The sequence below is a fragment of the Cibotium barometz genome, chromosome 6, assembly GCF_041138505.1.
Source record: "Cibotium barometz isolate CiBa-2024 chromosome 6, ASM4113850v1, whole genome shotgun sequence".
Taxonomy (NCBI): domain Eukaryota; kingdom Viridiplantae; phylum Streptophyta; class Polypodiopsida; order Cyatheales; family Cibotiaceae; genus Cibotium; species Cibotium barometz.
Genome location: NC_141051.1, coordinates 25324250 through 25347115, shown reverse-complemented (window position 1 = coordinate 25347115; position 22866 = coordinate 25324250). Strand labels below are relative to the sequence as shown.

Genomic DNA, 22866 nt, shown 5'->3' with positions numbered 1-22866 from the left:
ACATGTACAGCAATTTGTCAATTACAAGAATGAGGAGGGCGGTTAATCCAACACAAACAGGGCGTTGGAAAGCTCCCTTACTTGGTAATTAACACTGTTAAGTGTATGTTTACATACTTCATGTGCATAATTGTTATAAGTAGAACCCAAGCCTATGCCATACCTAAAACTTTCCCCTAACAGGTCTGTGACAGTAGCCATTCAAAGCACAAGATACTAATTTGACTGGTTTACAGCCCAGAAACTGAAATCATAAAATACAGCAGGTTCTATACTAGAGTACAATTAACGCATTTGAGACCTTTGATACCTTGACATGGAAGAACAGGACATTGGTTTTAATACATGATTGAAAAGCTCAAAGTCGTTAGAAGCAGATAAGGCATGCACATGCACGTAGGCCAACCACTTGTGCATAGCAGCTAATTGAATTTATATCCTTGAAATTTTACAAATTAAAAAGTTCATCCAGCCTTGCATGTCAAATCACTAAGCTGGTAACACAGGCCCAATGGATTAGACCGTGAAAGGATGATGTTTATCCTCCACGTGCTTCACGGCGCGTTGCGTCATGCAAAATTTCAACGTCCACACCATCAGGTGGGAGCTGAACGTATCGAACAACTGACCCTCTGATGAAGCAGTTCTTTACTGAAAGCTGAAATGTAGTGTATTACGTTAGGAAATAAAAGCTTGTGGACTGCTAAATATGGCAACTCAAAGCATGAGTACAAGAGAGTACCATGTGTGGATACTTGACTTGATCAACCACTCTGGTATTCTCAAGCTTTATATTTAGATACTGATCAACCGAAAGCAAGGTGCCCCGAATAGCCAGGTCGTTCTTCAACTCCACAGTCACCTCTTTTCCGACCAGCTCTTTGAAATAAGAAAAAAACAACTGCAGAAAACAAGAGTCAGGTTGAAGAACCGCCACCACCCACCTTCAAACCAACTAATACCATGTTACGTTTACTTTGCAAAGCTTCCAAGTACCACATAGTTACCATTTTTAGGGGGTCAAATGATCAAAATATCTTGCCGAAGTCCTCAATTGAATCCTTCTTGACTAGCTTACCTGCTGCAAGCACTTTTACAGCCCGTTAAAAACAAGTTACTAGTACCTTTTAATATGCAAAATTTAAGCTAGATACGCATATCTAGGCGCCTGTCGGCACCTTTTTTTTTTTTTCAACTGGCGTTCGGCCCAAAATCCTCCCATAGTTACCAAATTTCATTGTCCGTAGACAGCCACCCGTAGGCGCTTATTTATCCACCCGTAGGCGATGCCGCCGAGGAAGCACCAAGGGGGGTTTTGAACCCAAGACCTCTTGGTCCTAGGCAAACACCTTCACCACTTCAGCTTATCTGGGTGATGATTCAAATGAAATGTATGAAAAATTTCGTGCTATCCCAGGATATGAAACACATTTACTTGCCACTATGCATGAGATGGGTGACCAAATAAAGGCCAATCAGCATCCTGACTTTTTCTTAAAGCGGCACCTTCACCTGCTAAGCAATCCGATTGCTGCACATCACCAGTCTCATCATCCAAAGAGTGCGGGCAATTGCCTAGATGTGTAGATAGTGCCTGCAAGTCATAGCCTCTTTCAAGAAGCTTGCCTGCCCGCTGTATGGGCGCTCTAGGTCAAGCATGCAGCTTGTGTGTATGCTACCTTAGACCAGTCACCTCCAGTTATTAAGTAGTTAGCAATAAGTGATTGTATGACAAAATATTAGAATCTTTTACATGTAACCATGCATATCTTAAACTCCTATTTATGGCATCGACATGTTACAAAAAAGCATTTACAATCTAGAGAACTGGATCTAAACCCTATGGCTACTCTATATACAGGCATAGAGAACACTATGCAAGACCACGAGAGTAGTTTTTTATATGTTCTCCATATGCATAGCGTTCTTTATATGCATAGAAAGCACTATGCAAGACCACGAGCGTACCCTCGTTTATTTCAACAAGATATAAAAGTATTTAAGCCATCTTCTTAACAAAGCTTCAACTCCATACACGGCCATCTCTTCAACGTGTTTAGGAGCATTAATAACAAGACTACCCCTGCACTCCACCAAGTTCTCTTGCAACTTCTTAATCTCTATCAATCTCTACACTAACTCTCATTTTAGCATCTTCACATTAACTACATTAAGCCACTTACAGCTTATGATGTATAAAGACTCATAAACCACACCACCTTCTACACTCATCTACTTGTAGCTATGGCCTATTTCCATACACCAGCAAGCCCAAGAGATATATTCAAATTGAAATATCATCCTGAGTGCAAGATCCTATAGGATGCCACTATCTTGAATGACACGGATGAGGCCATCATCAAGCTTGGGAGCTTCTACCATAGTGCAAGATCCTGTAGGATGCCACTATCTTGAATGACAAGGATGAGGCCATCATCAAGCTTGAGCACTTTGAAGACATATTACGCCTAGGCCAATCTAAGGGAAAATGTCCAAAGCCCTACAAGGAGAAGGATGGAGAGCGCTACAGCCACTCGCCAACGTTTGTATATAACTTGCAATTCAAGTTTGTCATTGAATAAATAGCTACTAGCTAACCTCATGAAGAACGGTTCCTCCTTTGCATGTGGTGTACCCCAATGAAGAAGAAGATTGAAACCGATCCCGTCAAGTGGGAAAGACTCCGTTGGACACCCACACGCGTAATAGCACAACTTAATACCGCAATTTGAAATGGACAACTTAATTACAACTTGAAATTGAAATGAAATGAAATGAGTAGATGGACACCAGCACTCGGGCCGGAACGGTCCGACCCCCCCCCCCCCTCAATATACGATATATTTATTGGGAGTATTTAACAAATACAATGCTCCATGGGTTCCAAGAACCAGATGATGTCCATGTACATATGAATACAATACCAAACAAATAGGCTCGAAGTAGATATTCGTAGCAGAACGACCACTAGCGTGGTTTAATCTCTACGGTCCTGTGCTTTTACTGGACTCCGCGGAGAGCGCCCAACTGGTGTTCCAAGACCACGCACAAACAGGTGCTCTCGTACTAATGCCTAGCTCTCCCGATCTCAGCACCTTTGGACCGAGGTTCTCCAATAGCTTGGACTACCCGGCACCGAACGGGTGTTGCCGTGGAGAGAGTCCCTTATCAGATTTATCACAAAGTGCTTTACTAAAATCTGAAATTCACTTACTTGAGATGGCAAATGGAAGACCAATACCCGGATGTGTCTGTGTAGAAGGTGTTGCCACCTAGGAGGGGTAAAGTCCTCTTGTAGCCGCCAATGGAAAAGAAGTGCAACCTCTTGCAAAGAAGGAAATGGAGCGGCCGTCTTAGGAGAGGTAACACCTTGCTGAAGCCTGCTGGACAGAAGAAGCAGCCACCTTGTTGAGATGGCACAGCCGCCTTGTAAGAGAACTTAGCGCAGCCGCCAAGACCAGTACAACCGCCTACAGAGGTACAGAAGCGCAGGCTGAAGAGAGGAAGAGGAGCAGCCGTACTAAAGTGGAGGAAGCCTCAGTATGCAGAACACAGCCCCATACAAAGGCCACAGCTGCCTGCTGTGAAAGGAGGAGCACCCGCTTGCAAGGGAGGAGATGCCTGGCTGCAGCGTGGAGGAACCGACTGGTTGAATGAGCAGCCGCCTGTAGATAGTGGGCAGCCCTGCTGAAAGACAGGCGCAGCCTGTGGAGTATGCAGCCGCCTGCTGAAGGGTAGGAAAAACAGCCGCCTATGATGATGGGGAGGCACTTGGCTGCAGCATGTGCCGCCTGCAGAGATGATGGAGATGGCGTTGCTTGAGAGCATGCATCGAAGAGAGTCGCTGGCTGTTTTTCTCATACGTAAGATGGTGGAAGTGAATCGCCGGGGGTGGTCTACGCCGAGGTGAAGGCTTTTTTTAATAAAAATTAAAGTGAAGTTTAACAAATTGATTGGGTTGGCTCCCCAGGCTTGCATGTGGGCGGCCAGTTCTTTGGGGGTGTGGGTGGGTGTGGGTAGGTGACCATGCACCCACCCCCACATACACACTTAAGTGGGGCTCCCCACCTTGGCCCCTAAGTGGGTGCCCAAAGGGGGTGCCCACTTTTAAGTGAGTGTGAACAAATAACCTTATAAAACAAAGGGTTAAAATATGAAATATTAAAACAACATGTGCACCTGTTCACATGCACCAAAACTCATCGGAAGACAGAGCAGACTCCACGACTCACTGGCAGGTGTCCCCGCTCAGTTAAGTAACACGTCAAGCAGGCAAACTCAAAAATACAAGTCATGCGAAAATAGTTTCAAACATGCAAAACATGTGTGCATGTGCAAATAGTATCATGGACATATCTCCCGTTCATGGAACAAGTACAAAATATCGGTCGGCACAAAAATGGCACGACGTAAAATATAAAACCTGGTCTTCCTATGGAGTGACAGTCCCATAGGTAAGACACAGTTCCAGGCGCGAGCCTCCCTATGGAGTGACAGTCCCATAGGTAAGACAGGGCACGAATACTGGTTCTTCCATGGCGTGACAATCCCATGGGTCGAACACAGTCCAGGTCATACACGGGTGGCACCAGTCTGGCTCCCGTCCATACGACGTCCTGCTAACACACGGGTGGCACCAGTCTGGCTCCCGTCCATGTCAGCAAAATACTGGCCTCTTCACATGAGACACCGGCCTGGCCTCAAGTGAACGAGACGCAAAAATTGGAGATGGACCAAATGGTCGGCCAATTGGTGACATCCCCCCGGGCTTCTAAAGAGTTGTCCTCAACTGAAAAGCCTCAAGATATGCCTGCAACAACTGTGGGTAATCAACAAAATAATCCTCATTTACCCACTTTACATCAATAGGCAAATAATTTTTAAACTTCACAAGGTATCTCCTGGAAAGCTTTCCTGCAGGTAGCTTTCTCTCCTTGTGAAAAACAATCTGTTCTGGCTGGAGGATCTCCTCAAGCTCTTCAATCTCTGGCGGATCTTCTGTGACAGGCTTGTCAGGATCTCGCCCCACATATTTCCGAAATAGACTCACATGAAATGCATTGTGAATCTTCCAGTGACTAGGTAAAGCAAGCCTGTAGGACACTTCATTGATCTTCTGAATCACCTTGAAGGGTCCATAGTAGCGAGGAGAAAGCTTAGGATATGATCCTTCTCGTCCTGGCCTAGCCTAGCTTTCTCAAATTTCAGCAAAACCCAATCACCTTCTTTGACTTCCATGTCCCGTCTATGCTTGTTTGCAGCCATTTTATGCTTATCTTGTGATTTGGCAATGGTTGTCCGCACCTGACCAAAGGATACATCCAAGTCACGAACATATTCATCAGCTGCAAAAATCTCATCCTTTGTATGAAGGATGGGTGGCAATACCACTCTGCCATAGATAATCTCAAACGGAGCCTTTCTCGTGTAGGCATGGATCGTATTGTTGTAGGCAAACTCAACAAGTGGAAGATACTTCTCCCATGCAGTCTTTTGATCTGCCACATAACATTTCAACAAATCCAACACGGCTGAATTTGCAGCTTCACTTTGGCCATCCGTTTGGGGATGATAAGCTAATGAAAACTCAAGTTTAGTACCCATATTATCAAATAAAGCCCTCCAAAAGAGACTTGTAGTCCTAGGATCTCTATCCCCAACAATGGATTTAGGCATACCATGATGCTTGAAAATATTAGCAAGAAAAAGCTTTACCATATGATCAGCTTTAATGGTTTTCTTGACGGGCAAGAAATGAGCTTGCTTGCTAAATCTGTCCACAATGGTCCAAATAGCATCATTCCCATGCTGGGATCTAGGCAAATCCATAATAAAATCCATCGTAATACTTTCCCAAGGTTGCGAGGGAATAGGCAATGGCTGAAGCAAACCTGGAGATTTTTGCCAGTCAAATTTCACCTTTTAACAAGTAATACATGCACGCACATAAGCCTCAATGTCTTTACGCATGGTTGGCCAAAAGAAATATTTTTGAATCATGCGTGTAGTGGGCATAATACCTCTATGACCAGCTGCCAGCATAAGGTGGAGCGTGACATTCGTCCATAACCTTTGAACGCAAATCCTTCACCACACATAGGCAATTATCCTTCATAAGGTAACCCTCGTTGATAGCATAAGAGGCATGTGAATGACCAGCCATCAAATCAGTCCATATATGGCAAAAATCAGCATCCAAATGGTACAAATCTCGCATAGCAGATAAGACTCCATGAGAGGCCACTGAGACTGCAGCTACGTAAGGTCTCTTGGATAGTGCATCGGCCACTACATTTTTCTTTCCTGGAGTATGCACAATCTAAAAATGAAACATGGAAAGAAAGTTTGCCATTCTCATCTGCTTCTCCGAAAGCTTTGTTTGAGATAGAAAGTATCTCAAGCTTTGATGATCTGTCTTGACTACAAATTCAGCCCCAAGAAACATGGAAAGAAAGTTTGCCATTCTCATCTGCTTCTCCAAAAGCTTTGTTTGAGATAGAAAGTATCTCAAGCTTTGATGATCTGTCTTGACTACAAATTCAGTCCCAAGAAGATAATGTTTCCATATCTTTAAGGCGTGAATTACAGCCAAGAGCTCTTTCTCATAGATATCCATATGAAGCTCAGCATCATGCAAACGACGGCTCTCGTATGCAACTGCATGCCCTTTTTGATTTAGAACAGCTCCTATGCAATCACCACAAGCATCACATTCAACTACGAATGACTTATGCAAATTAGGAACAATCAATTCTAGACTACATATGATAGCATGCTTGAGCTGCAAGAAAGCATCCTGTTCTTTTGAAGTCCATTTGAAAGTGATTCTCTTCTTTGTGAGATCATGTAGAGGAGTGGCAATCATAGCAAAATGCCTTATGAAACGCCTATAATACAAACATAATCCCAAAAAACTACGTACTTGATGTACGTTTTGCAATTCGGGCCAATTCCGAATGGTCTCTATCTTTGCAAGATCCATTGTAACTCCATCCTTGGACACAATATGTCCCAAATAATGAATCTCTGAAAGGAAGAACTCACTTTTCTTGGCATTAATGAAAAGTTTGTGCTTCTGCAACTCTTCGAACACTGTGACCAAATGAGTTCGGTGCTCATTCTTGGAGAAAACCAAGATATCATCAAAGAATACTCCTATGAACTTGCGATGGGGTCGGAATATCCTATCCATCATACGATTAAACGTAGCAGGAGCATTGGTGAGACCAAAAGGCATTACCAAAAATTCATATAATCCAAAGGCTGTCCTGAATGCAGTCTTATGGACATCTTGTGGAACCACTCGTATATGGTACTCTTCAAGTCAAGTCGGCTGAAGCAAGCCGAACCATCAAGCTTATCCAAGATATCATCAATACGCAGAATTGGGAATCTGTTCTTGATGGTAAGCTTGTTTAAAGCTCTGTAGTCCACACACATACGGAATGATCCGGCCTTCTTTTGAACAAGAAGCACAGGAGAGCAGTAAGGTGAGGAACTGAGCGGAACCAAACCTTTATCTAAAAGCTCATTTACCTGCTTCATAATCTCTTCTTGTTGTGCAGCACTTACTCAGTATGCAGGTTTGTTAGGAGGAGAACTACCTGGCACAAGATCTATGCGATGATCTTCTGGCCTTTGGGGAGGTAATTCACATGGTAAAGTATCAACAAAACAGTCATTGAATGCATGAAGAAAATTCAGCCTATCATTAGTCATAGCATCCACATTTTGATGATTTGGCACAAGGCTATCACGAACAAAAACCAAGTACGCAGAAAGACTCTTTTTCAGTGCTTTATTAATTTGGATGTGTGATACAAGTGGGATGGAATCCCCTTCTTTGCCAGCATCAATAAAATGCATGCGGCCTTTATGCATAAAAGAAATCATATTGGACTTGTAGTCTTTGCGGGGCTCAAGCCTATGATGCCATGGCTTACCCAACAATATATCACACCCATTTAGTGGAGCAACTAGGAAATGTTCATTATCAAGGTAGCCCTGGATATGGATGCGCAACTTCCCTATCAACGGGGTAACCTGCATCTCTTTACCAATAAATGCAGCTTCGGCTTCAATCTGAGGTCCCATCTGCTCGACCTCAATACCCAATGCAGCTGCCATTTGCATAGAGATGAAATTATCAGTTGCACAGTCATTAAACATGAATAGTGCGACCTGATCCTTGATTTGCCCCCAAGCCTTGCAAACCATTCGCTCTTTTGCATCATGACCTGTATTTCCTTGCACATCAGGAACTGCATGTACATTAGCCTTGGTCTGCTTGTCCTCGTGCTTTGGTTTGCGATCTGGGCATTGTCGAAACATGTGGTCTTTGCTACCACAAGAAAAGCATTTTCCATCCTTGGCATATTGCTCTCTTTGCTCCGGGGTTAAGCCGAATTTGTTCTTCCTTGGGCCCTGATCTTTAGATGTGGTATTTTCAGCTTTACCACCCTTGTGGGTCTCCCGAAAGTTCTTTTTAGGTGGCTGTCCACCCTTTTGCAGATTTGGGACAGCCTTGTCTTTCCCCTTTGAACCTCCTTGATCCTGTTTAATCTTGAGCACCAATTGCTCCGTAGCAAGAGCAGAAGCTGTGAGCTGTTGCAAAGTATGTTTCGGGTGCAATTCAATGCCCGAACGATATGCTGGTTGCAATCCAGGGCGAAACTTCCTCTTTCTTTCATCCTCAGTGATTTGCATAAAGGAAGTTACTTCCAGCAACACTTTCCAAAACTTGTTGACATACTGTTGCACGCTTTTATTATCTCTTTGCTCCAACCTGTCCCACTTTTGGGTGAGAGTTTGCTCCGCATTTGGTGGCAAAAACTGAGCATAGAATCGGTCCTTAAATTCCTTTCAGGTGCAAATGGGATCCTTGGTGATCTTTTCAGTGATCCACCAATGATCAGCAGTTCCTTTCAAAAACATGCTAGCATGGCGTACTTTAGACTTTTCCGTGAAGTCCTCATCGCTAAAAGCAATGTCGAACTGTGCCACAAATGCTAACACTTTAGAAGCATCATGCTCTCCATGAAAAACATCAAACTTAACAGATTTGTCACCTGCTTTAAATTCCTTGAGCTTTCTGGTATGAGGCTCATGGTCTTCTCTTTTTCTTTTCCCTTATCCAACGGAGCAGTCCTATCTCCATGGGCATCATGGGCCATCATAGAAGTTTCATGAGGCACGGTAGCATGTGCTTCACGAACTTGAAACTCAGATGCATGTGACTTTTCTGCATATGGCAATGTCTCTCCATGAGACAACTCAGAAGGCAAAATTTTTCTAGCAGCAGACCTGTCACCCTTACCATGGGATACATGTCTTGAATGCATGTGACTTTCATGCCCTCCGTGAGCACTAGCATACATATATCTGTCAAGTTTTGTGCCTTGTGGAGAAGATGCATGTCGAGAGGTGACTGTCACCTCTTCCTTTTGCATAAAAGACTTGAGCCTTTGAGATGCGGGATCTCCATGCTTCAAGCGAGGTGGATTTCTGAATTTCAGCTCTTCGTCGTCCCCCTCTTTGATATCACCTTTGCGGAGGAGGTAGGCAAGTGCCAACTCCCTTGGCTTCTTGCCCACTTCCCGTGCCATGGACTCAAAAGTTACGTCTACCATTGCATCAGCTTTCCTAGCTTCAATGGCAGTTTGTACATGGGGATCTTCATGCAGAAATTTTAACTCTTGCTCTTGTGCCTGCAAAAGTTTTCTCATATGTTCCATTTTAGCCCTCATTGCATCAGGCTCTTGTTCAAGCATGACTGTCTTTCCTGGAGACAGTTGACCCTTTGATTCACTATCATTAACCCTTTCAAGGGGCTTGTGCCTTCCTCGCAAAGCATCAGAGCCACGAGAAGCACTAGATGGACCCCTCGAATTAGGAACTTCCAAAGGGTTGCCTTGGCTGTCCATTGTGTTTAAGTGTGCTAAAAGCGGGGTGTCCAGTACACAGGTTCGTTTCCCCACTAAGAAGAGGGAAACAACCGTGCTCTGATACCAATGAAACCGATCCCGTCAAGTGGGAAAGACTCCGTTGGACACCCACACGCGTAATAGCACAACTTAATACCGCAATTTGAAATGGACAACTTAATTACAACTTGAAATTGAAATGAAATGAAATGAGTAGATGGACACCAGCACTGGGGCCGGAACGGGCCGACCCCCCCCCCTCAATATATGATATATTTATTGGGAGTATTTAACAAATACAATGCTCCATGGGTTCCAAGAACCAGATGATGTCCATGTACATATGAATACAGTACCAAACAAATAGACTCGAAGTAGATATTCGAAGCAGAACGACCACTAGCGTGGTTTAATCTCTACGGTCCTGTGCTTTTACTGGACTCCGCGGAGAGCGCCCAACTGGTGTTCCAAGACCACGCACAAACAGGCGCTCTCGTACTAACGCCTGGCTCTCCCGATCTCAGCACCTTTGGACCGAGGTTCTCCAAGAGCTTGGACTACCCGGCATCGAACGGGTGTTGCCGTGGAGAGAGTCCCTTATCAGATTTATCACAAAGTGCTTTACTAAAATCTGAAATTCACTTACTTGAGATGGCAGATGGAAGACCAATACCATACCCGGATGTGTCTGTGTAGAAGGTGTTGCCACCTAGGAGGGGTAAAGTCCTCTTGTAGCCGCCAATGGAAAAGAAGTGCAACCTCTTGCAAAGAAGGAAATGGAGCGGCAGTCTTAGGAGAGGTAACACCTTGCTAAAGCCTGCTGGACAGAAGAAGCAGCCACCTTGTTGAGATGGCACAGCCACCTTGTAAGAGAATTTAGCGCAGCCGCCAAGACCAATACAACCGCCTGCAGAGGTACAGAAGCGCAGAGGCTGAAGAGAGGAAGAGGAGCAGCCGTACTGAAGTGGAGGAAGCGTCACTATGCAGAACACAGCCCCATACAAAGGCCACAGCCGCCTACTGTGAAAGGAGGAGCACCCGCTTGCAAGGGAGGAGATGCCTGGCTGCAGCGTGGAGGAACGGACTGGTTGAATGAGCAGCCGCCTGTAGATAGTGGGCAGCCCTGTTGAAAGACAGGCGCAGCCTGTGGAGTATGCAGCCGCCTGTAGTGGGTAGGAAAAACAGCCGCCTGTGATGATGGGGAGGTGCTTGGCTGCAGCCTGTGCCGCCTGGAGAGATGATGGAGATGGCGTTGCTGTTAGAAGTCATCTCCTGTCTAGATTTATACACCAGGACCTTTGTTGTGGGTGTGCCCGCCCTTATGAGGTGTTTTATCATTTTTCCCCACACTCCGGATTTTTCCCTTATTTTTTCCCATTTTTCTGAGGCTTAGGAGGCAGCCCTGAGGCGGCTGGAGGATCAGTAGCTGGCCGACTGCCTGGACATCAGTCGTGGACCTCTGTTATGCTGGCCGACTGGATGTATGCAGTCGTGGGCTTGATCTGCTGCTGGCCGACTGTTGTTGCAGTCGTGGAGGCCTCTTCAGCAAGCGGACTGCCTACCTGGGGGCATATAAATAGCCCCCCAGTCCCCATACCTTATGTGTATCATATTCGGGATCTTCTTGTGTATATCAGAGCAGAGTTACACGCCTACATCTCTCTCTCTTGTGCTGTTTTTCTGCCTGCGTTTTTGCTCGTGTTCCCAGATCTGGTCATCATCTCCGCTGCGTATTCTGACATGGTATCAGAGCCTAGGCTCTAGATAGGTCTTGGGATTTGTGTGAGCAAGAAGAGGACTGTTTTGTTGCAGGTTTTAGTTCTTCTTTGTTCCCACCCACCCACCCTTTTCAGAGTACATCCCCGCTATGGCAGATCTGTTTGAGATGGCCGAGATACATGTGAAGATCCCGACACTCCCCACGTTCCCGGTGGACCGTCAGTTGGACGGGAGCAACTACGGCATATGGAAGGTGATGATGGAATCTATTCTGGAGTCGTACGACCTCGCCGATTTCGTCGTTGTTGGTGTTCCACGGCCGAAAGTAAAGGAAGGGGAGTTACTGTCAACCCGAAAGGACCAGGAGGCTCAGACGCAGATGTGGGATCGTGTCAACGCCAGGGTCCGTTCGATTATTTTCCTCAACTGCACACTGCAGGTAATCAATCATATAAAGCATATGACGCTGGCCAGAGGTATTTGGCAGCATTTGGCCTCACTTTACAACAGGGTATCGCCCATGAAGAGGATTTCCTTGGAAGTGCAGATGCGGGGTATGAGCCCTGCAAAGTCGTCGACGATGCGGGAGCATATTAACAAGCTGCAGGCTCTTCAACAGGAAGTTCTTCAGGCTAGGAAGGAGATATCGTCAGAGGACATGGCCATAACGTTGCTGTCGCACTTGCCCTCTTCGTACTCAGTCCCAGGTAGACAGTTTCTATGGGGCGTAGGCCTCCTAATCGTCTTTGATTACCAGTGGCAGGCTCAGCACCATCACGTGGGAGGAGCTTGTGCCCATGGTCCTGGACCAGGAGGAACGATTCATGAACCCTCCTCAGGGTGGAGGTTCGGAGGCCTTTACTGGCCAACGGTCGAAAGGCCGTAACTCGGGCAAAGGGAAGGCTTCATCGGAGAAGTCTTCTGAGAAGAAGTCCGACGCTGACCGCGAGAAGCTGACAGCAGAGAGGACCTGTAATGATTGTGGCGAGAAAGGCCACTATTGGAGGCAGTGTCCCAAGCGGAAGACCGAGAAGGGTGAAGATTCCTCAGTAGCAATCATGGAGACTCCGGCTTTTGTGCACCTGGAGGTGATGGACACCGATGCTTCATTTTCTTCAGACAGGGAGGAGATTGGAGGACTCTCCGCAACGGATACTCGGGAGTGGATTCTCGATAGTGGTGCTTCCAGGCACATGACTCCTTTGTTGGGGTAAAGGCATTATGCCCACCCTTATAGTGTGTACAAGCCCATAAGTTATAGTACATAGTACACTTAGTACTTTTAATGTACTAAGTGCACTATGTGTACTAGTGCAATATACATGTGTGATAGGGGAGTCACACACTCATCTTGATAAGTTGACTTATCCCCACAACTCTCTCTCTCTCTCTCTCTCTCCCTTGTTTCTCTGTGTATGTCTCCCACATGAACTCTAACCCTAATTAAATCTCTCTCCCATTCAACTGGTATCGGAGCTTAGGTTGCTGTCTTGATCCTCTTCCTTCTCCCTAGAGCCGTCAATTTTTGCTGCCCTGCACTGGAGGTGTGTGAAGCGAAGGCTACAGAGGTGAAACCTGCTGTTGGCTAACTTCGGGTGTTGCAGGTGTCACCTGACAGGCAGCGCAGCAAAGCGCTGCACAGCAGGTCGACTAGGGGTTGACGGGCAGAGCTACGCGTAGCAAACCACAAGGCAACGAAGTGCAGGCAGGCTTGCTCGTAGGCGTGGTGGTGGTCCGCGTGAATAAGCAAGGCGTTAGACGCCTGGCCACAGGCGTGTCAGCGCTGCGCAGCCAGGCGCCTACAGCAGCAGCCGTTGGTCCACAAGGCGCACGGCAAGTGGACTCCGTGGGGAAGCGTATGAGCGCTGGGCGTTAGACGGCGTAAAACCACCGAGAGGAGGCAACGTTTCTCCACTGCGCGAGCCTGCATCTCCAAGGATGGTGCGAACGTACACTTTTGCTACCATGGTCGGGGTTGCTTACTTCGCCGTTTCCTCGCTAGACCGTGTTTTCGAATGGATGGGTGATCGCAAGGAGAAGAAGCCTGAAAGTGATGCGCCTGTTTTCTGATGGGCTGGACAAGGCTTTTGCAATCATCATTAGGACTGGGAGAAGCCTTGTACGCCTGCACCTGCCCGACTACAACAGTAGTATACAGCAGCAGCAAATTCGACACCCCCTTTCTGCAACAGCATCAACACAAAGAAATTCAGCCTGCAAATCTCAGAGAAATTGAAAAATTAAGAGATATTTGTCTTCAATTTTGGGAATTTCTTATCAATTCAATCAATTGAGCAGGTACAGGCGCCGAATTGCTCAATTTTGAGCAAAATTGGCAAAATTGGGTGACATTGGTCACAATCAGGATCAATTTGCAGGAAATTGGATGTCGAAATTTGGGGCTTTTGATGTAATTGTGCAATTAAGCATTCATACATGTTGTATGATGTGAGAAATCGCACATTCGGGCAAAATTGCTCAGCAAATCAAGGGGCTTTTGTGCCGATTGGATTGATTTGCATGCAGGCAATCGCATTTGATGCTTTGGACAACGTGTTGATGCCTGTTAAGCACTCAATGTGCCTGTAAATCAAGGGGCTTTCATGTATTGGATGTATATGTGGCTAGGGGGAAGCATCGCGAAGACTCTGGATGCCTTCATGTGCGTCAATGTACCATGTATGATCAGCAATTGATCTTAAATCAAGGGGCTTTTCAAGATCGTATGCTTGTTGAGCTTGGCAAAGCAGCACGCAAGACATTTATGCCTTGAATCCTCAGAAATCAGCTTGCAGTCAAGGGGCTTTTGCCCAATTTCTGTTTGGGACTGTTGTATGCAGTGTTCGGGACTGTAAAAGTCTGATTTTCACTCATTTGGACAGCCAGGAGAGCATTTATTGCTACTGTACCTGCCGGTACAGATTTGGTACAGCTTTGTACAAGTTTTGGCATGGCTGCACATTGATTTGAGTGAGTAAAAATCTCAATTTCAGCTGCTATACTTGCCGGTACAGGTTTGGTACATCATTGGTGAGCACTTGGTACTATTGTACAGTACTTTGGAAGGGGAACAGAGCACATTTAAGGTGCTGTCCTAAATCTGCAGCAACCAGATTTTGCTGATTTCATCACATACAGTGGGAGAAAAGTTGCATTTGTGCTTCCGTAGTGGGAGATAAACTTTGGGAGAACAACTGTGAACACTTTGTGTGTTTTTGGTGCAGTGTTTGCACATTTTGCAGGGAGTCAGGCATTGACAGGTTGCATATTGCTATGGCAACCACAGGTGAGAGCTCTTCATTGCTTCACATCAAGAAGCTTGAAGGCTCACATAACTATGATATTTGGCAAACCCAGTGCTATAATGTGTTGCTCCAGAAGAAGCAGCACAAGCCTATCAAAGAAAGGGGTGTAAAGCCCGCTTCTCTTACTGCTGAAGAGTGGGAAGATATGGATGAGCTGGCAAGATCTACTATCATGTTGTCTGTGTCAGACTCTTTACTTTTCAGCATTCGTGAAGAGAAGACAGCTTGGGGAATGTGGCAGAGATTGCAGGACTTGTATGCCCAGCAAAGTGCCTCAAGCAAAGTGTATTGGTTGAAGAAACTCATAGGTCTTCAGATGAAGGAAGGGGCGTCTATGGCAGCCCATCTAAATGAGTTTAATGGTATTGTCAGCCAAGTCATTAATCAAAAGTTGGCAATGGACGATGAGTTCAAAGCCACTTTTCTCTTATGCACTTTGCCAGAGAGTTGGAACACATTCAGGACAGCCACTAGCAATTCGAATGCTATGCTGTCATATGCAGATGTTGAGGGTGCTCTTCTTCAAGAAGAGATGAACAGGAAAAACAACTCTGTTGGAAAGTCCAATGCAATGAATGCACGTGGGAGATCCCAACAAAGGGGTAAAAGCCAAGAACGGGGAAGGAGCAAGTCTCACTCCAAAAAGGACTTGGAATGCCATTATTGTGGCAAAAAGGGACACATCAAAAAGCAATGCTACAAATGGAAAAATGATCAAAAAGAAAAGGGAAAAGACAAAGACAAAGACAAAGATGAAGCCAAACATGCAAAGCAAAAGGGCAAAGGTGGAGTCAAGATTGAAGAAATCAATGTGTCACATGCAGGTGACAGTGAGGATGAGGTCCTATTCACGTCTTCACTTGATGCCCATTCACTTCTTACAGGAGATGGTCATGGTATGCGCTCATGAATCATTGATTCAGGTGCCTCCTTTCATGTCACAGGTTGCAGAGACTTGTTTGTCAGGTATACTGCTGGCAATGAAGGAGTAGTTTATTTGGGTGATAACCATGCATGCAAGATTCTTGGCAGAGGTGATGTGAGGCTTGTGTTTTCAGATGACTCACAGCTTATGCTCCATAATGTCAGGCATGTGCCTGAGAACAAGAAGAACATGCTTTCTACTGGACAGCTTGATGATGCTGATTATGTTACCACATTTGGTCGTGTAAAGTGGAAAATTAGTAACGGCTCACTGGTTGTTACTTCAAGCATGCAGGTGTTTGTCACCATGCTAATGTAAATGCAACCGAGCTGCCGGAAATCTCTATGTGGCATAGCCGGTTGGGACACATGAGTGTCAAAGGAATGGAGCAATTGTCTTGTTTGGGTTACTTGCCTTCTCTAAAGTTTTCAAGTTTTCAGTTTTGTGAGCATTGTATATATGGCAGGCAACTCCAGTGCCCCCACAAGAAAGCTCTTGGACAGAAAGATGCTCAGTTAGAGCTTGTGCATACAGATGTATGTGAGATGCCTCAGCTTTCTTTGGGAGGGGCAAAATATTTTGTGTCATTTATAGATGATGCCACATGCAAGGTGTGGGTTTATCCTCTTCGTTTGAAGAGTGATACATTCTCAGTGTTTGAGAAGTTTGTTGCTCTTGTTGAGAATCAAACTGGCAAAACACTGAAGGCTTTGCGTTCCGACAATGGTGGAGAGTATATGTCCAAACAGTTTCAGGACTTTTGTGATGCTAAAGGCATCAAGAGGGAGCTCTCTACTCCTTATGATCCTCCACAAAACGGGACAGCAGAGAGGATGAACAGGACCATTCAGGAGAAGGTCCGTTCTATGTTGTCACATGCTGCATTACCTCATGGTTTTTGGGCTGAAGCTGTTATGACAGCTGTTCATCTTATAAACAGGTCACCTAACACGAGGCTTGGTGGGAAAGTGCCAGAGGAAGTATGGACAGGGAAGCCTCCGTCATACAAGCACTTGAGAGTGTTTGGTTGCGTTGCGTACGTGCACATACACAGGGAAATGGGCACCAAACTTGATCCTAAGTCTCACAAATGCATATTCCTAGGATATGGTGACAGAGGTGAAATGGGGTATAGACTTTGGGATCCCGTGAATAGAAAGATTATACGCAGCAATGATGTCATTTTTTATGAAACATGCATGTATAAGGAGCTTGCAAGGCAACAGGAGCCTGGCAGAGTCATCTTTGATGATGATGGACATCATGGACAACAACCAAGGGCTGTAAATCAGCCATTACAGCAGCAAAACCAGCCCTTAAATGGTGCTGAAAATGGTCCAAATGGACAGCCAGAGATGGCAGAAAATATCCCTATGGATATACCACAGTTAGAGGAGATACTGGGCATGATTTTTCAGCCTTATGGCATGGAACAAGAGCCACCAATAGGTGATATGCAGGCTGGACAGCAACCTGCAAATGATGGTCATTGGGTACGGAGGTCCACAAGACCCTCCAGAGCCCCTGACAGGTTTGTTCCAAGGGTTGACTACTTGATGCTTATTGACTGTGGGGAGCCCTCATGTTATAAGGAGGCTTTACAGAGGGCAAACAAGGCTCTTTGGGAGCGTGCCATGAAGTCAGAAATGGATTCTCTGCACAAAAATGGAACATGGAAGTTGGTGCATTTGCCTGCAGGCAAGAAGGTTTTGCCATGCAAGTGGGTTTACAGGCTCAAAGTTGCACCAGATGCAAAGCCAAGATACAAAGCCAGGCTAGTGGCTAAGGGCTTCAAGCAAGAATATGGTGTGGACTTTGATGAGATCTTCTCTCCAGTGGTCAAAATGACCACACTTAGAGCTGTGTTAGCTTTGGTTGCACATGATGATCTGGATTTGATTCAGATGGATGTGAAGACTGCTTTTCTTCACGGTGATCTCCATGAGGAGATATATATGCAACAACCAGAGGGTTATGCAGTGAATGGAAAGGAGAAGCTTGTATGCAAGCTGAAAAAGAGTCTTTATGGGCTCAAACAGGCACCAAGGGAATGGTATCATAAATTTGATACATTCATGAAATCACAGGATTTCAGGAGGAGTGACATAGATCACTGCTTATACACAAAGAAAGCTTTGGATGGCAGTCTATTGATCCTCATCTTGTATGTTGACGATATGTTGATTGCCGGGAAATCTCGTAAAGAGATGGATACCTTGAAGAAGAGGCTGCATCAAACCTTTGATATGAAGGATTTGGGTGATGCAAATCACATTTTGGATATGCGGATACTTCGGGACAGAAATCAGCATGTGTTGTATTTGTCTTAGAAGGAATACATTGGCAAAGTTTTGCAGAGGTTCAATATGGACGGGGGGAAGAAGGCTAGTACTCCTTTGCCTCCATATGTGAAACTCAGTGCTATGGACAGCCCAAGATTCCGTTTGCTTCAGCTTGTGGCAGTCTCATGTATGCCATGGTTGCTACTAGGCCGGACATTGCATTTGCAGTGGGAGTGGTTTCTAGATACATGGCCAACTCTGGCAAGAAGCATTGGGAAGCAGTGAAAGGTGTCATGAGATACCTGAAGGGCACACAGGATATGTGCATTTGCTTTGGCAAACAGGATGCATTAGTGCATGGTTACACGGATTCGGATTATGCCGGTCATCCAGATAACCGGAAGTCTACTACCGGTTATGTGTTTACATTCATAGGAGGTGCTGTGTCATGGATATCCAGGATGCAGAAGTGCACTGCCTTATCTACTACAGAGGCCGAGTATATTGCAGCCACAGAGGCTTGCAAGGAGGCATTATGGCTATCTCGGTTAGTGGTTGATTTGGGTTATACAGGGGATATTCCATTGTTGCATTGTGATAGTCAGAGTGCCATCCAGTTGGCAAAGAACCCTGTCTTTCATGCAAAGACGAAGCATGTGGATGTGAAGTATCACTTCATCAGAGAGGTGATAGAGAACAAGCAAATTCAGCTTGTTAAGATTCATACGGATGACAACCCGGCTGATCTGTTGACAAAGAGTTTGCCTCCGGAGCGGTTTGCTCATTGCAGACACTTGATGGGCATTGGATGAGGCCAGTTTCAACCTTGATATGGCCTTGTATATTATCATGTACATGCTGATTTTTTCTTTTCCTTCATTTAAGGGCACTTTGCCTTTAAGTGGGAGGTTGTTGGGGTAAAGGCTTTGGTAGTATTTCTTATGTGCATGTGCCAGATGAGAAGAGGAAGAAGAATGATCCAAAGGCAGAAAAGTTTATCTGTTGTATTAAGTGCACTATGTGTACTAGTGCAATATACATGTGTGATAGGGGAGTCACACACTCATCTTGATGAGTTGACTTATCCCCACAACTCTCTCTCTCTCTCTCTCTCTCTCTCTCTCTCTCTCTCTCTCTCCCTTGTTTCTCTGTGTATGTCTCCCACATGAACTCTAACCCTAATTAAATCTCTCTCCCATTCATCCTTCCCGTTCCGGTTTACAGGATCTCTGCAGGCTTTCTGGTCATATTCTTACTGGTGATACGTCCACTATCCTAGTTCACAGTGAGGGCAGGATGGAAATAGTTCCCGATGGCAGAGGGGGGAAGCATTCCTCCCAGGTGTTGTATGTTCCGGCACTTGGTTTTCATCTGTTGTCAGTGCATCAGGTTTGCAAGACTGGCGTACGGGTGGAGTTTGATGAGCACTTTGTTGCTCTCCGGGACAAAGCAACAGGCCAGGTGGTTTGGGAAGGCGGAGTGGAGAATGGAGTTTACAAGCTTTCAGCACTCTCTTCCAGGTCCTCAGGTTTGTGATGAGTGGCAGTCTGGTAATGGCCACTTGTGTGTGGATACGCTGCAGGTGCGGGCTTTCCGGGACCAGATGGTGGATAGCTTGCCAGTAAATGGCAGCAGTTGGCAGGAACTTTCCAGTACTGATGTTGGTAGTTCTTGTGTTCGTCAGTCAGAGGAAGATGAACAGGTCACTTATGCTCTGATGTCTCGTCGTGTTCGGGACATAGAACCTCCAGTAGATGAGGATGTTCTTTCCACGGAGACCTTTCGGAAAGCCAGGCAGGTGGCAGGTACTTACTTGCAGAAGGCGGTGGTCTCTCCAGGCTTTGTGGTTCCGGATTCAGAGGGGGTGGTTGACAGGTTTCATCAGGTTTCCAGGACTTGTTTGTGCACCGTAACAGGTGTTGATCCTTGTGAGCAGTGTGATGTCTGTGTGACTCAGAAGCTGTATGGTTCATTGATCTGGTTGATGGACACCAGATTGGACGAGAGCTTCCTGATGAGGCAGTTGAGCTCATGGTTGCAGATGTCTCTTTGGGAGGCAGGATTGCGTTTCCTGTGGTTTCTGCGGCATGCGAAGGATCATGGACTCTTGTACACAGGAGGGGGATTATTGGATGGAGTCCGACTCCGCGGATGGAGTGACTCGGTTTGGGGAGGAGATCCAGACACGAGGGGATCTACTTCAGGCCTAGGAGCAGTTTTCCGGAGCAGTTGGAGACAGTCATCTTTTGCCTTGTCGAGAACAGAGGTAGAGTACCGGGTTGTTTGTGATGCTGTTTTTGAGGTGGTGAAGATGCAGAGGTTGCATGGCAGGTTTGGGCTTCCACTGGAGGAACCCATGGTCATCCAGAGGCACTTTGTTCGTGAACAGATCGTTGCTAATGACATCTTGCTGGAGTTCTGTTCGACGGAGGACAGTACGGTGGACCTCTTCACGAAGTCGCTATCTCAGGATTTGCTCAAGCGGCACCCCAACTCCTAGTGGTTGGTTACACAGCCAGGAGCTGAGGAGGGGTGTTAGAAGTCATCTCCTGTCTAGATTTATACACCAGGGTCTTTGTTGTGGGTGTGCCCGCCCTTATGAGGTGTTTTATCATTTTTCCCCACACTCCGTATTTTTCCCCTATTTTTTTCCATTTTTCTGAGGCTTGGGAGGCAACCCTGAGGCGGCTGGAGGATCAGTAGCTGGCCGACTGCCTGGACATCAGTCGTGGACCTCTGTTATGCTGGCCGACTGGATGTATGCAGTCGTGGGCTTGATCTGCTGGCCGACTGTTGTTGCAGTCGTGGAGGCCTCTTCAGCAAGCCGACTGCCTACCTGGGGGCATATAAATAGGCCCCCAGTCCCCATACCTTATGTGTATCGTATTCGGGATCTTCTTGTGTATATCAAAGCAAAGTTACACGCCTACATCTCTCTCTCTTGTGCTGTTTTTCTGCCTGCGTTTTTGCTCGTGTTCCCAGATCTGGTCATCATCTCCGCTGCGTATTCTGACAGTTGCTCGAGAGCATGCACCGAAGAGAGTCGCCGGCTGTTTTTCTCATACGTAAGATGGTGGAAGCGAATCGCCGCGGGTGGTCTACGCTGGAGGTGAAGGCTTTTTTTTATAAAAATTAAAGTGGAGTTTAACAAATTGATTGGGCTAGCTCCCCACGCTTGCGTGTGGGCGGCCAGTTCTTTGGGGGTGTGGGTAGGTGACCATGCACCCACCCCCACATACACACTTAAGTGGGGCTCCCCACCTTGGCCCCTAAGTGGGTGCCCAAAGGGGGGGCCCACTTTTAAGTGAGTGAACAACTCGTCAGAAGACAGAGCAGACTTCACGACTCACTGGCAGGCATCCCCGCTCAGTAAGTAACACGTCAAGCAGGCAAACACAAAAATACAAGTCATGCGAAAACAGTTTCAAACATGCAAAACATGTGTGCATGTGCAAATAGTATCATGGACATATCTCCCGTTCATGGAACAAGTACAAAATATCTGTCAGCACAAAAATGGCACGACGTAAAATATAAAACCTGGTCTTCCTATGGAGTGACAGTCCCATAGGTAAGACACAGTTCCAGGCGCGAGCCTCCCTATGGAGTGGCAGTCCCATAGATAAGACACGGCACGAATTCTGGTTCTTCCATGGCGTGACAATCCCATGGGTCGAACACAGTCCAGGTCATACACGGGTGGCACCAGTCTAGCTCCCGTCCATATCAGCAAAATACTGGCCTCTTCACATGAGACACCGGCTTGGCCTCAAGTGAACGAGACGCAAAAACTGGAGATGGACCAAATGGTCGGCCAATAGGTGACAAAGATAGATTATACAAATATGTGAACAGTTCTTCAAAAGTGTAGAGCCGAGAGCTCTACATGAAGAAGACGAAGGCATAGAGAAGAAGCAAGGGAAAGCCTCTACATCAATGGAGGCCCATGGTCCACAAGACCCCCTAGCCCCCACCAACACTTTTGACACATAGGAATCCCCTTCACAAACACTTGCACCCACCACCCAAGCATAATCATTGTCTCAAGCACCTTCTTTTGCTTTTGTACTTAAACCTATCGTCCTTCCCACCAACCCTCCATAGACCTTAGGGTTTTGCTATTCATTTAGACATAGGCTTGGATGAATATATCTTACAAACTTTTCCAGATAAGCATGTGCAAGTATAGAAGTCATCAAGCCAACCAAGGATGATAGAGGCAAATATAGTAGACTACGTGGTGGTGGGGGTTGACAATTCTTTGTTCAAATTCCTTTATTCAAACTAGATGCCATGATGACAATGCTAAAAAACTTAGAACACAAAAAGTATCTCTAAACTATCACTAAAGGCCTATGCCGCCCAGGTGCCGCTAGCATGCAAAGCCACACCAATGTCAGATTTAGAATCCATGGCAAGTAGTCATTGGAAACCAGCCACATTAGGTGGATGTCACATTTTATGGCATGCTAAAGATCATGATTGGGATGGCTTTCGTGTGGGATATTTTTTTAGAAATGGGGATCCCCAACACTTAAAAAAGAAACAAGAGGAGGTTATGTCAATAAAAAGAGTATCAGCTTTGATAGAAAAAATAGTGCTAGAAGAGCCATCAGGAATGGAGGAAGAAAATCAATATTGAAGCTATTACCTTACTAGGCTAAAGGCAATTAGAATAGGAACTTATGTCATGCCAACAATCAAGAGAAGAT

The 22866-nt window shown here is 45.9% G+C and overlaps 1 protein-coding gene across 3 annotated transcripts in view; it reads right to left on the bottom strand.

Moving 5' to 3' along the window:
- Window positions 1–283: 283 nt before the first annotated feature.
- Window positions 284–22866, bottom strand: part of LOC147637561 (sm-like protein LSM2) — a 24628-nt gene continuing 2045 nt past the window's right edge. Inside the window, exons 2-4 of one of the 3 annotated variants that reach the window (XM_086799359.1) lie at window positions 1008–1081; window positions 743–901; window positions 284–658 (exon numbers count right to left, since the gene is read on the bottom strand). In XM_086799359.1, the coding sequence (XP_086655485.1) occupies window positions 539–658; window positions 743–901; window positions 1008–1010 (282 nt within the window). In that variant the 5' untranslated portion in view covers window positions 1011–1081 and the 3' untranslated portion in view covers window positions 284–538. The remainder of the gene's footprint in view (window positions 659–742; window positions 902–1007; window positions 1082–22866) is intronic. The other 2 variants (XM_086799360.1, XM_086799358.1) reach the window with 2 other exon arrangements.